The sequence below is a fragment of the Salvia splendens genome, chromosome 5, assembly GCF_004379255.2.
Source record: "Salvia splendens isolate huo1 chromosome 5, SspV2, whole genome shotgun sequence".
Taxonomy (NCBI): domain Eukaryota; kingdom Viridiplantae; phylum Streptophyta; class Magnoliopsida; order Lamiales; family Lamiaceae; genus Salvia; species Salvia splendens.
This window is the reverse complement of record NC_056036.1, coordinates 16,959,630-16,973,711: the sequence shown is the minus strand read 5'-3', so window position 1 is coordinate 16,973,711 and position 14,082 is coordinate 16,959,630. Positions and strand designations below refer to the sequence as shown.

Genomic DNA, 14,082 nt, shown 5'->3' with positions numbered 1-14,082 from the left:
TTTATAATAATATTTGAGTGAGCTAGTGGAATATAAGATCTATTTCCAAAATGGGCATAGTGAAATGTGAAAAATTGTGGGTCGAATAAAAATGGAACTAAGTACCAAAGGTTGGTATGCTGTATCGAAATCCGATAGGTATCAAAGGTTGGTCATACAAATTATGTATAAAAACATATTAATATTTAGTCATTATAAATTTCGGTAAGACATGATTTTTATACATATCATCCTGTTCCTTTCAACCCATCTGTGGTTCCATATTTCAGCATTCAGTAGCAAAAATCACCTGGTATTATGGTACTATATGCCCACCAATATTTACAAAAAAAAGAGAAAATTTTGCCATAATCAGAAAAGATTATTACTGCTAATATACAGTAACAGTTATCACTGTTCAACAAATCAAATAACACTTGATCAACAAGACATTTCCTTCATTTCCATAGCTATCAAAGTGAGAGAGAGAGAGAGAGCACGACTAAGGAAGGCAAAGGGCAACACGAGCTGCGAAAGAACATGCAAACGGAACTCAAAAAACCAGAAACGAGTGTGCCGATGATCATCCCCATCTAACGATAGCAGAGCCCCATGTAAGGCCAGCTCCAAAACCAGCAGTCGCAATGGTATCACCAGCTCGGACCTTCCCGCTTCTCACAGCCTCGTCCAACGCCAACGGAATCGAGGCAGCACTCGTGTTGCCATAGTTTGCCAAATTGGATATTACTCGCTCTTGGGGAACCTCCAGGCGCGTCGCTACTGCATCGATTATTCTCTGGTTCGCCTGCATTCACCCATTTATTAGGCCACCTACCAACTGTTCGGCACGTATAGCTATGAATGTCTCGTTTACTTGACGCGGACTACTATAAACAAATTCATACCTGATGCAGAACTAGCCAGTCTATGTCTGACACAGCAAGACCTGCCTTCTCTAGGGCCAGTTCGATCGAATGTGGAACGACGCGGACAGCAAAGCGGAAGACCTCTTTACCGTTCATCTCGATGCACGAGTAAGAGGAGGAGCCTTTGGGCAGGAGGCCAAGAAGTGAACCGTTTGTGCCCAACTCAGAATCTGTTTTGTCTTCCTTCATGCTGGCTTTTAAGTGCCTGAAAAACACAAGCTATGCTCATTGCGCGACTGGAAAAAACACGAAATTGGTTTCTGCAAAGGGCAGGTTTTATTTACCTCTGACCTTCACCATCACTGTGCATGTCGAAAGCAAATAAACCATCTTCTTCACTATCACATGACTGCAGAAAGACGACAACAATATCATTTTGTTCGAAAGATTATTTTGAGATTGCGAGCAAGAAAGACATGCATGACACTCACACCAGCCAAACCTACACAACACATGCATATCCATTGATTGGTTCGATATCAAAAGTAGAGGCATTTATCAGATAGAGACAATCGACACTCTTATATTCTATTTAGCTTGCAGAAAAAGGCTTGATAATTTAACTATGGCAGTTCCACGTAAATTCACAAAATAAACTTTTAGTTAATTTTTAGAGAGATTAAGCAAATCCCGGTCTTTTGAAACAATATGAAAACAAGAATATATGAAAAGGGATTAACCTGTAGTAGAACAGCACCAGCAGCATCACCAAACAGGATACATGATCCTCTATCTTTCCAGTCAACGTAGCGAGATAGAGCATCAGCACCAATCACAAGAACATTATTGAAGCCGCCCCCTGAATTATTAACACGTCAAATTTTATTCGTATCTACAAATAACTATAGCTAACGAATACAAATTTCTGTCTCTTTTTATATTTGTAGGATTTACCTCGAATATAGCAAGCAGCTGAAACTAGGCCCAACAGGAAGCCGCTGCAGGCAGCCGTGATATCATAAGCCAACGGATTGTTACCACAGCCAAGCGCTTTTTGAATCTGGAAATAAGTAAAAGCAGTGGAAAATCATAGACAAAAGAACAAAGAAACTTACAAAGATTGCCGTAACATGGTATATTGCTGGAAACATTACCTGAGGAGCACTCCCAAACAAGTCTTCAGGAGTTGAAGTGCACAACAACACAAGGTCAACGTCATTGGGTTCAACCTCAGCCATCTGGAGAGCTTTCTGCGCAGCCTCTGTAGCCAGAGCTGTCAAGCTGTCTTGTCCTGCAATAGAACTCACAAAACATAAGTCTTGTTTAATAGGTAAATGTGAAATCCACAATGCACAGAATTATATGAAAGGACTTTGCAACTATAATAGGTACACTATCCAAGTTTCAAAGGGCATAATAAATGCTAAATTCATGCTACTAATAATCTTATGAAGCACGGAAGGCATGTAAATTCCAGAATATTCATGCTGTCTAGAGACCACAAAGACACCGTCGAGATCATGGATCATAATGTGAAAACGTGTCTGAACCTCGCATGCTAACTTGAGACACATCATAATATCTGGGGAGACTTCATTCTTCATTGCTACTATTAATAGATGATTTGTTTTTTAAACCAAAATGAATGATAAGCATAGCATCTCAGCCTTCAAGATTCAAATGAGAAAGAAAAAAAACAGCTTTCGAGTAGAAGAAAGTAAATGACAGAGATCCCCTTAATCACATCGGTGTTTTATTGGCCAGCCAAATCCAATGCTGTTAGTTGGATTCATCAATATTCTCCATATTATTCAATAATCTAATTGGAAATCCATTAGTTATAGTGTTATTCTCTCACAGAAACAACATGCAACTTTGGCCTAATCTCCTAGTTTTTCCCTAACTACTGCTGCAGAGTTTCTTCAGATGTACCAAAGTCTTAATTTGATCACAATATGCATGACTTTGTTCAGGAATGATTGAGCATTAAGTGGAAAAACAACTCACGAGAAAGTATACTCCGATTTTTAATTCCAGTCCGGACAGATATCCATTCATCCGAAGTATCGACAATTTCTGAGAGATTATCATTGGATATTTGAATACTTGGTATTGCAGAGCCACATCCAACTAACTTGCACCCTTTGCTGACAAGTCTTTACAAATTTCAGTTAGTAAAACCAAATTGAATCAGAATCATCAACCAATTCTGCATTCACTTTGTCAAAGAAGAATCCGAATATACATATGAGATATCAATTGAATTTGGAATAGTGAAAAAAGATAATTACAATACCATTATGCATGGTAAATACATTTTAAACGAAAAACAATATACAGCACATCGCACATAAAAACTAAACTCATATCCACCAAGAGAGAATATGTATATCATAATCCACACGAGCAGCACAAATCAAGATTATTCCATAATTAGCTTTCAAAAATCAGATTGGCTTCTAAACCTCTTGAGATATCGTAGAGCATGTTTTCAAATAGGATATGGCAGCAGACACCACATGAGACCCTACAAGAATCTCTCCTTTTCTCCTAAAAAGTTCATCTCTCCAATACATATTTATCTTTGCAACATTAGTTTCTTAGGTTATTTTCAATTAAATACTGACCAAAACCATCCAGATTCGAATCAGCCAAAACACTAACCCTACCTCATTCAAAGTTAGCACCAACAACTTCTCACTAACTAGAAACCACCAAATCTCTTCATTGAAGACTCACACTTCCCAAAATCATGAAGCTAAGAATCGAAATATTTGAGCAAATAAAGAAGAATACAAACCCACAAAAAGCAAGCATCAGAAATCGGCAAAAAAAAAATCTAATCTTTGGAAAGAATAAACTACCTGCGCGATTGGGGTTGAGCAGGGGAAAGCTTCTCTGCGGCCTGCGCCGCACTAAAACACAATGCTCGCCTCGAAACGCCGTCGTAGAACCAAAATGCAGATCGATAAATGCCTAATGGAGGAGAAAATCTCCTCTTCAAACTGGGAACTGTTGGAGCAACCAGCCCAGATGCATTCGCCATCAATTAATTTAATACCAAAAGAATTCGAACCCAAATAATAAAATTCAAGAGACGACGAATCCCAGAAAGCAAAAAACAAATTCACTAATCTTTCGAAGAGGAAAAAAGAACCATGTCTCTATCTGTAAACCCTGTATCTATATCATCACATGCAGCTGCATGCTGATTCAGGCATTTTCAAGATTGAATCTTTCGACAGTGCTGAATAATGAAATAGATTTCTGACACTTAATACAGAGTGTTCATCGCATTTTGTAAAATTACTCTTTTGCCATGTGGTTGTGGACCTTTTTTCCTGGTTTAAGAGAATCAGCTGCGCTCAACCTCGTTATCGCCTTGATTATGCTAAAATTAAAAACTTCAACACTTCTACTTGTCTTTGTCGTGTTTGTTCAACAAATTTATCACAGATTCACAGTGCAGTGGATTTTCTTTTCATTCCTTTCTTTTATTTTGCCCCTTATATTTTTTCTCTCATCGATTTATATTGTTCAAATGGAAATGACTAATATACCCATCACTACAATCAGCAGCGGCTCTTTTGCAAAAGTATATGCCTCACTTTATAAATCAGCCAAAGCCAAGGGACTTGTCTGCAAAAACCATCGCCAGATTCATTCATCTGCATCAGCAGAATATCTAATCTCCGATCTGCCAACGCAAATATCGTCGGAAAATCACCTAGCTCCAGCTCCGAAGACTCCTCCGCCACTCCAATCCTCACATTTCGAATTCAAGATTCTCTCCCCGGGAAAAACCAAAACCCCAACCCCTGATTCTTAGCCTGCCCCAATCTGAACCGATCGATCCACAGATGTCGTGTTTAGCCCTAGCTCTTCAACCCGTAAATGGCCCTGACATACTTCTCCAGACCAGGGAATGGTTTCCTCCTTCGCGCGCGCTCGTGGCTCTCTCCTCCTTCCGCGGCACCCGTCACTCCTTCGCTAAGCAATCCGCCGATTCATCGGCCGATTCGCTCGGCGACGACCCGCTGGCTGCCTCATCCGGTCAGGTGATTGTCGGCGCTGAGTCGCGCTATCGAGTTGTGTACCGTCTAGTTAATTCAATTTACGTGCTAGGTGTTACTACGATTGATGATTCGCATAATAATGTGTTTGAGTGCATCCATATCGTTAATCAAGCGGTTTCAGTGATTGTGACTGCGTGCCGTGGCGTCGATGTGACGCCGGAGAAATTGGGAAGAAATACGTGGAGGTGTACATGGCTTTGGATATTGTGTTGAGGGGCGTTAGTGGCATTAGGCTTGCGGCCATGCTGGCGTCGATGCATGGCGAGGGTATAGCCAAAATGGTGCATTCGGCTGTTCAGACTGAAAGTAAGATCCGTGGAGCGGATAGCTGGGGCAACGTGGAGCCGCAGGCGGTGGACCATGAGGCCAGCGTGGTGTCGTTTTCGCAGGCATCGTTTGAGCTGCCTGCGGAGACATTGCAGGCTGGAGATGAGGTGGCTGCCACTTTGGCGATTATCCAACCGGTTGAGGAGAAGGAGTTGCCTAAGGTTGAGGAAACTGAGGTGGAGAAGGATCCGTTTGCAGCTAGTGATAGGATTGGTAAGCCAGAAGAAATGCTGATGGAAGGGTTTAAGAAGGATAAGGATATGGGGCTCTCGGATGTAAGCAAGGCGCTGGCAGGACTTGATGTGACTAGTCTGCCTCCAGCTGCAGCGACTGAGTCCACTCATATTGGTGTGGAAGGATTCGAAGGGCAGTATGGTGGCATTGAGTTTTCTAATGATGGGTCGACGTTGCCAGAAGATTTTGAAGGTATTAATGATGCCTGGGGTGGCGGATTGGATGCATCTGAGTTTGTGGGTACTAAGAAGATTCCAAAGGACCAGGGCCTTGGTGGTTTGGAGCTTTTGGAGACCAGTGAGCCGCCTTCTGCAACTGTTGCTAAAGGTGGTGCTGCTGGGGATAGGATTGAAGATATATTGGTGAAGAAGACTGAAATGAAGGGTCCAGAGATGTATATTGTTGAAGAGATAAGTGCAGAGTTTAGAGAATCATTACTTGCTAGAGTGGGGTTGATGGGTGTTGTGTACCTTAAGACAGTGCCTTTTAAATCCTCTTCAGAAGACAAAGAAACTGAATTCTCGTTCAAGTTGGAAGGCGCAGAAGGTATTAAGAGATTTGCAGTGGAAGGCTCTAAGGTGAGCAGCCTAGGAAATGGTTTGTTTCATGTGAGGACGGCTGCATCAGAGGAACCTATACCCATTGCAAAGTACAGCTTGCAACCTCGTATGACTCCATTGCCTTTGAGGGTTCGACTAGCTAAACGGCTCAGTGGATCATTACTTTCTATTATGGTGCAATATGTCTCAAATCCAGACTCGCCAGCTCCCTTGAACAATGTGACGATTGTTCTCAAATTGCCTGTTGACCCGACCCTTTTGAAAGTGACGCCTAAAGCAGTGTTGAACAGGTCCGAGAGAGAACTAAAATGGCATATTGATGAGATTCCACTGAAGGACAATCCTGGTATACTCAAGGCAAGAATGCCAGTTGAAATAGGCGAAGATGATGATGGATCGGAGCTTGATATCGTCGCTTATGTCAAGTTTTCTGCTCAAGGATATAGGTCTCTGTCTGGAATCTCACTAAGACCTGCTTCTGAGGGTAAGACAGAATTCTATGAGACTGACCACAGGTATGAAAGTGGGATTTATGTGTGCAATTGAGAATGAAAACTGGCCACTATGTATTGAGTTTGTACCATTTTATCTTATTTCATCAGTTTTTGGTGTTTGGAAACTTTCTAGCATTCTTTATACTCTGATGTGTATGTGTTCTGATTCAGTGTTTTATACGACCAGTTGTACCTTTATATCTTTGTTCAGTAGCTTAAATTGAAGCTAAACTGATTTGTATATCCCTGTTCAAGTTGAAGCAATGTGCACTTACACATGATTTTATAACACAGTAAAGTTCAGGAGATTTTGTGGTGACTACTCTAGGGTAGCTAATTTATTGACTACTCTTTAGCAATGTGCAAAGAATTTGTAGAAACTGTTTCACATTTTGATCAATGTGGGATAAGCTTCTCTTCTTTTGTTTTCACTTGGTGAACTTGATCAGTCAACCCTTATAGAGAAGAATCATTTATCGCTAAAGTAAGAGATAATCATCTGCATTGTAACTTGAGATAAATAAAAAACCTGATTTGTTGTACAAAGTCTAAAATGTGTTTACTACTAAGTTTTTTAACCTTGCAACTTGGAGGTGTACAAATTAGAAATAACTAATTCGGTTGCCATGATTTATTATTATATAATTATTCATCGGGATTAAGTTGTGGGATTATTTTAATTGAAGAGAGTGGCTATAACTTGGATAATTTTAGTTGGAAGGAGTGACTATGACTTATTATCGTAGGATTATCCATTTAAGATAAGTTGTGATATTCAATCTCATATACGAAACATATACTATAATATTTAACCATGAGATATAACTTTGAAAAAGAATAGCCCATAGTGTTTATTACTACAAGGATCCTTTTGAACTACAATATCCTTGTTTATTTTCTTTTGAAAGAATAACTCAATGTATATAGGGATGGATATATTCAGATTATAAGATATCCTTATTGTAAAGTAATCACATACCTTATGTAACATAAGCACCATCAATCCACAAATATTGGTTTCAGAAATAGGAGAGAGATAGAATGATAAAAGTTGATTGTAAACTCAAGGTTGTCTAAATCAATCAACCTATCTACATACTATTATCACAGTTAAGGATGTCTTGTCTGCATCATCAATAAGAAGCATTTACACGCTTTTCTTGTGAACTCAAGGCTGAAGAACTCACACCACCATTTTGCACACAACTATACAACAGCCGTCTCAGATGTTCGTTTTCTGTCCAAGATCGGATGCTGCATGTTTTACAATCTATATTCTCAGAGATATGCCTCTGAGATGTACCTCAAACTGGGAAATCTCGGACCTCCACCATGTTTATCCACAGTTGAACTAAAGAAGCCGTCCCTAACCCATCACTATTCCTACTCCATGACCTGTATGCAGGGTGCAGTCATTGTTTAATTATGTTTTGCTTAAGAGGGCAACATGATTCAGTCATGACATATTCACAATTCACAAAAAGTGTAAGAGTCAAAACAATCTTTGCAGTGATTGGGGGCATGTCTGTTTTGCTACATATCGAAAAAAGTGGTGTACTATTGCAACGATTTTAAAACATGTCAAAAACCAAAATCAAGTAAATTTTCTTTAGCAATTAATTGATAAACACAAGGGGGTTAAGGTGCAAATTACCCTTTCGGGTCACACACACACACAGATAGATAGATAATTTACCTCAGATTAATCAAACTACCACAGCATCCAAAAGTTCAAAAACTGTACACATACCTCTATTAGACATGGTACTTCAGCAAGGCTTAAGTTGAGTGGAGCACGAAGGGGACTGCATGAATAACAGACGAGTCAGTGTGGTTTCTATTATCAAATTTTGCCTCAAACATTTAACAACTGAGTGAATGCTCCATGCATCATATACTATACAAAAGTTAAAATATGTTATTAAAGGGGTTATCGACTTTAATCATGCAAGGAGTGTCTATTACTAGTTGCTTTTGCCTCCTGCTAAAATATGTAACCTTCTGTATGGTTCCACAGGGATGCATTTTAAAAGAACAATACGATTAATCATAATGTCATCAAGCTTCGTTGATTACATAGATCCCCTCTTTAATTTTTACACTAGCATTATCAAGTGGAAGGCTTGGATTAGCTGAGATTAGTTAAAGCTTCATGTATGGAGCTAGAAGCGGATGAAGCTTCTATATAATGGACTACAATACAATATAATATTGTCTAAAGAGTGATGTACATACATTTCCATATTTTCTATGTATATCATTCAATAGTTTCGCCATGAGCACTATCTATAGAAGTTGATATAAATAGCAAACTCACCAAATAAAAAAATGGTTAGCATCAAAGCTAGTACGAAACGTAGAGATTTAACTGGCACCCCTGGTGATAGACGTTGTCTTTGATTTCCCTGGCGCCCTCTAAAGTGCTGCAAGACAGTGAACATACTTCAAGTAATTATATAGCATTTCAAAAATATTTGACAGTCAAAAGGGCATTGATTTCTATGGAGAAAATCCATCTATATCATAAGAAAATATTCATAATGATAAATAAGGAATGGAAATTCTTTTGTAGTTTGTAGGAAACAGAGTCATTTATGAACCATGCTAAAAAGACATGGCAAATAAAGCATTCTACAAAATGATATCTTCGACTAGCTCCTTATCCTTCTTATAAAAATGAAAAATGAGATATGACCTTTGGGACTTACATTATTTATCCAATTTATCAATTTCATTTGAGTGTGGCTTTTCACTTCTTTAGCTCTACAAAATATATCACCCCTTGACTTCCAAATCAAAGGTTTTGAACCTTCCTCTTTAGGCATTGCTTCAATTAATTCATTGGTTTCTCCATCATCCATATCAACAACTATCTCCAAAGTGTTCCCGTCTGGCGAACTCCAAGCTCTTAGAGTACTAATACTTTGATCAGCTCGGTTGCTGATTTCATCCTCTGTGTCACGAACTTTTCTCTCCTGTAGCTCAACGGAGCAGTTTATATCCTTAACACCTGCATGAACTCCTTCCCAACCCTGTTTTGGGATTTTGGTACTTACTGGAGAACCAAGACTGTTTAATTCCTCTATATTACTTTTACAAAGTGAGTTAGTGACTGGTGATCCCACATTTATACGACCATCTTTGATCGTCTGTGATGTCCCTGGAGTTCCGGACAGAAAATGAGCTAAGTCATCAGATTCTTCCTTGTCCAAATCCACCCACCGAAATGGTTTCTTCCCTTCAACTTTCAGTGACACATTCAATGATGTTTCAACGCGATAAATTTGGTACCCTATGGCAGAAACAAATTCCCTATGCCGGGTGATTGTAATATCATCACCCTTATTTCTGTAGCTTAGACAAACAGCTCTTTCAAACTCTTCCAACTATATAGTAACAATGGAGATTTCGAGAAACAAAAACTGGGTCAGATATATACTAAGGAGTAAAATTCAACAATCAAAGTATCTGACCTGCCATTTTGCAGTGCCTAAAGCCATCTGAAGCTCTCTATTAAGCTTATCTAAATGCTGTGATATCAACCTTTCTTTCCTTGATTTGAGCCATGCCCTATAAGCCGATTCCATTCTGCCAAAAGAAATGCATAAAATGGAATACAGTTCTCTACAAGTACTTCTCCGTTTACTTTTTTTATCATACAAATAGCAAGAACAATAATGATATACACTTCTTATTCATTGTTCAGAATAGGAAAAGAGAAACTATTTCATGCTTATATCAATGAAAATTTCCACTTATTGTTTTATTCAGTTGTTGAAAAAGAATTTCAACCAACAGCTCACCTAACTGAACTAATATTATCTCCAACCAAAACAATTATGTGATTGTGGCTAAATAATTGAAAAAATCAAAGCTAAATAAAGAAGAATATGTAAGAGGTAATTTCCAGGATCTGGCTAAAACCATCTCAGAAACCAAAACCATAAACCCCATCACTGAAAAATAAAAATGAAAGAAAAGTAAAATCAGTGACAAATTGCGCAAGCATTCAAGAAATAAAGGACTCAACTTTACAAGATGCAGTAAGAGATCCCGCAAGATAAACAAAACCCAGATCATTATATCATTAAAAAGGAGAAGAAATGGGAAATGGTCGGAAAAATTAAGTTGAATACACACACATGTAGGAATATTTATTCTTATATGTGACATATATAAAGATTGGTTTAATATTAAAGATCAAGTTCATATGTGTTAATGGGATTTTAATATTAAAGACGACACCGTAATAGATCGGTTTCGATTAAAGAATTAGAATCGGGTGTATTGATAACCCTCATCTTCTACCTCTAATTATAATATATAATATATATATATATATATATATATATATATATATTATATACTAAAAGAATAAGTATATATATGTGTAAATATGTATGTTGCCGTGAATGTACTAAAGTAATACTATTAAATTATGGCAGTTACTTAGTATATAAAGCAATATTTGTAAGTGTGCATGTATTAGGATGTGCATGTATGTGGCGTAAGGCATTGAGTTCATGAATCAGTTTCTAAACTGATTAACTGCTTTTCGAATCGGCGTGTCTATTGCTTAACAAAGCAGTAGCATTTAAAATGAAAAATCACGTCTGATTGTGTCCTCACGAAGCGTCACATATTAGCCTATATAAAGGGATGGCCTATGCATGGATTACACACACCAACAAATGCTTACAGATAGTCGGCATTTATACATACATATATATTTATACATAGATATATACAAAAGTAGCCTTGATTCTTGATCCATTGAAGGAATCAAATAGAAGGCTTGAGGTCAAGGAGAGGATAAACATCAATAGCAGCTTAAGGGGAAACATCAAATAGTGGATCCAACCCTACAACAAATTAATAAGCATGGATGGAGGTTGGTGATTTTATCCCCTCTTTATAGTGTGTTAATATGGTTGAATTAATTCAAATCTAGAATGTGATTTCGGTATAGAGATCAGTAAAGAATGGCTAACAGTTGGTATCAGAGCCAATCTAGATTTGGTTAATTCACCATTTATGTGTTTTTCAAAATCAAAATTTAAATGGTATTAATTTTTGATTTTGGTTAAATTTGCTTCCGCTTATGTGTTGGGTATTGTTTTATGAAATGATAAAACAAATATAATGTTTTCTACCCATTAAAGATTTCAATATTTAAATGATATATGACTTGTTAATCACCAAAGTGGTCTTGTTATATTGCATTTAATTATTGAGCATGATGAATATTAGTTAATTGATCATGATTAAAGAGATGCTATAAATGACATTAAAGTTTGATTGATCAATTATATTATTATTTATATACTTGGAGATCACCCAAAGGTGGATCATTGTATACATTTAATAATACGAAAGGGATTAATCATGTCTACTTGTGTCTTATGTAGTATGTATACCCAAAGGCAACATGCTTATTTGATATATGTATGATTTGATTAATTATTAAAGAAATTTTTTTTTAGCATCATTGAAAGTATGTGTATTTTAAGTATTGCCCAAAGGTTACTTGAATGCATGTTATTTAAAGTATTACAGTTATCTGAATCGGTGTTTAAAGTTCAAAGCACTAATTGTAAGCATGTATAAATGTTGCAGCTTCATCTAATATATATGCATCTGCAAACTCCGTCGTAAAGTTCAATGGGCAGAACTATGGTGAATGGTCAGAACAGATCCGGTTTTCACTGGGTGTTATGTCACTTGACCATGCCATACTTACGGAAGATGAGCCTGCAGCCATTACGGAAGAAAGCTCCGAAACGGATAAGTCTCGATATGAGACTTGGGAGCGCTCTAACAGGCTAAGTCTCAATCTTATGAGGATGACGATGGCAGAAAGTTTCAAGCCATCTATGCCTAAGACAGAGAGTGCAAGGGAATTTATTGAAAAGATAAAGGAGTGTTCACAATCGGAATTGGCCGACAAGTCAATTGTGGGGAGCCTAATGAGTGAGCTCACTACAAGAAAGTTTGACTGGTCTAAGCCGATTCACGATCATGTAACACACAAGTCAAACTTGGCAGCAAGGCTCACGACCTTAGGAATGGAGGTTCATGAACAGTTCTTGGTTCAATTCATCATAAACTCTCTTCCTATTGAATTTGGCCAGTTCCAGATGAATTATAACACCATAAAAGATAAATGGGACCTTAAAGAACTAAAGGCCATGTTGGTTCAAGAGGAAGGGAGACTAAAGAAGATGGGTGACCAAGTTGTGAATCTAATGGGTCATGGAGGAGCAAGCACCAGTAAGGTAAAGGCAAGTAAAAAGGACAAACGTAAAGAGTCTTCTTTTCCTAAAGGCCCCGAAAAGAAGATCCAAAAGGAAAGGAAGTGTTTCTTCTGTAGAGAACCGGGACACTTCAAGAAGGATTGTCCAAAAAGGAAGTCATGGTTCGATAAGAAAGGTAAACATAATAGTTTCGTTTGCTTTGAGTCAAATCTTATTGAAGTGCCTAATAATACTTGGTGGTTAGATTCTGGTGCTACTACTCATGTGTCTCACATTGAACAGGGATTCAGTACGATACAACCTATAAAAGGAAGTGAACAATACTTGTTCATGGGGAACAGGATGAAGGCACAAATTAAAGGCGTCGGGACCTATAGACTGATCTTGGACACAGGATGTCATATAGATCTTAAGGAATGTCTCTATGTACCAGATTGTGCTAGAAATCTTGTATCTGTTAGTAGGTTGGATAGATTAGGATTTAAAATCAAGTTTGTAAATAGTGTATTTACATTGTACAGAAATGATTACTTCTATGGAAGTGGTACTTTGTTTGATTCACTCTACAGTTTCAATCTTGATGCAAAGTTTTCTGAATCATTGTTTAATGTTGAAAGTAGAGGCATAAAACGTAGTGTGTCAAGTGAAAATTCGGCTTTCTTGTGGCATCAAAGACTAGGTCACATATCCAAGGAAAGGATGATGAGGTTGGTAAAGAATGATATTCTTCCTCAATTGGATTTTAGTGATCTAGATATGTGTATAGATTGCATAAAGGGGAAGCAAACTAAACACATAGTAAAGAAACAAGCCACAAGAAGTTCTCAACTTCTTGAATTAATTCATATTGATATTTGTGGTCCGTTTGATGCACCTTCGTGGGATGGTAGAAATTATTTTATCACTTTTATTGATGATTTCTCACGGTATGGTTACATATATCTATTACGTGAAAAGGCTGAATCCGTGAATGTCTTAAAGATATTCATAGATGAAGTAGAAAGACAATTAGATAGAAAAGTTAAAGTGGTGAGATCAGATAGAGGTGCTGAATTCTACGGAAAATTTAATGAATCTGGACAATGTCCGGGTCCATTTGCAAAGTACCTCGAAAGCAAGGGCATTTGTGCACAATATACAATGCCCGGTACTCCGCAACACAATGGTGTAGCGGAAAGGCGGAATCGTACTCTTTTGGATATGGTTAGATGCATGTTAAGTGGGTGTAATTTACCTCTTTCGTTGTGGATTTATGCATTAAAGACTGCAACGTATATGCTTAATCGTGTTCC

The 14,082-nt window shown here is 37.8% G+C and overlaps 2 protein-coding genes and 1 pseudogene across 3 annotated transcripts; 1 reads left to right on the top strand and 2 right to left on the bottom strand.

Annotated features, from left to right (window-relative positions):
- Positions 1 to 320: 320 nt before the first annotated feature.
- Positions 321 to 4,318, bottom strand: LOC121804874 (3-oxoacyl-[acyl-carrier-protein] synthase 3 A, chloroplastic-like). Its single transcript, XM_042204574.1, has 8 exons — positions 3,710 to 4,318; positions 2,853 to 3,001; positions 2,000 to 2,136; positions 1,800 to 1,905; positions 1,586 to 1,704; positions 1,190 to 1,254; positions 885 to 1,110; positions 321 to 784 (listed from the first exon to the last, which is right to left on the bottom strand). Exons 1-8 carry the CDS (start codon positions 3,889 to 3,891, stop codon positions 563 to 565), a joined length of 1,206 nt encoding a protein of 401 aa, XP_042060508.1. The 5' UTR covers positions 3,892 to 4,318; the 3' UTR covers positions 321 to 562.
- A 167-nt stretch (positions 4,319 to 4,485) lies between these two features.
- Positions 4,486 to 6,777, top strand: LOC121804868 (annotated as a pseudogene).
- An 801-nt stretch (positions 6,778 to 7,578) lies between these two features.
- On the bottom strand, positions 7,579 to 10,701 carry LOC121804877. 2 transcript variants are annotated; one of them, XM_042204576.1, is made up of 6 exons: positions 10,567 to 10,701; positions 10,010 to 10,124; positions 9,245 to 9,922; positions 8,854 to 8,959; positions 8,287 to 8,341; positions 7,579 to 7,931 (listed from the first exon to the last, which is right to left on the bottom strand). In XM_042204576.1, exons 1-5 carry the CDS (start codon positions 10,614 to 10,616, stop codon positions 8,316 to 8,318), a joined length of 975 nt encoding a protein of 324 aa, XP_042060510.1. In that variant the 5' UTR covers positions 10,617 to 10,701; the 3' UTR covers positions 7,579 to 7,931; positions 8,287 to 8,315. The 2 variants fall into 2 exon arrangements, with proteins under 2 accessions (XP_042060510.1, XP_042060511.1); XM_042204577.1 differs by lacking the exon at positions 10,567 to 10,701 and adding an exon at positions 10,340 to 10,557.
- Positions 10,702 to 14,082: the final 3,381 nt, after the last annotated feature.

Excerpts from the sequence above, each read along its gene's own strand:
- LOC121804874 (XM_042204574.1), bottom strand. The coding sequence starts at position 3,891 with ATGGCGAATGCATCTGGGCTGGTTGCTCCAACAGTTCCCAGTTTGAAG. Across the intron at positions 1,255-1,585 it reads CTGGTGCTGTTCTACTACAG|TCATGTGATAGTGAAGAAGA; the intron begins GTTAATCCCTTT and ends GTCTTTCTGCAG. Across the intron at positions 785-884 it reads ACTGGCTAGTTCTGCATCAG|GCGAACCAGAGAATAATCGA; the intron begins GTATGAATTTGT and ends GGGTGAATGCAG.
- LOC121804877 (XM_042204576.1), bottom strand. The coding sequence starts at position 10,616 with ATGATCTGGGTTTTGTTTATCTTGCGGGATCTCTTACTGCATCTTGTA. Across the intron at positions 10,125-10,566 it reads CTCTTACTGCATCTTGTAAA|AATGGAATCGGCTTATAGGG; the intron begins GTTGAGTCCTTT and ends TTCTTTTGGCAG. Across the intron at positions 8,342-8,853 it reads GCTAACCATTTTTTTATTTG|TCCCCTTCGTGCTCCACTCA; the intron begins GTGAGTTTGCTA and ends TTATTCATGCAG.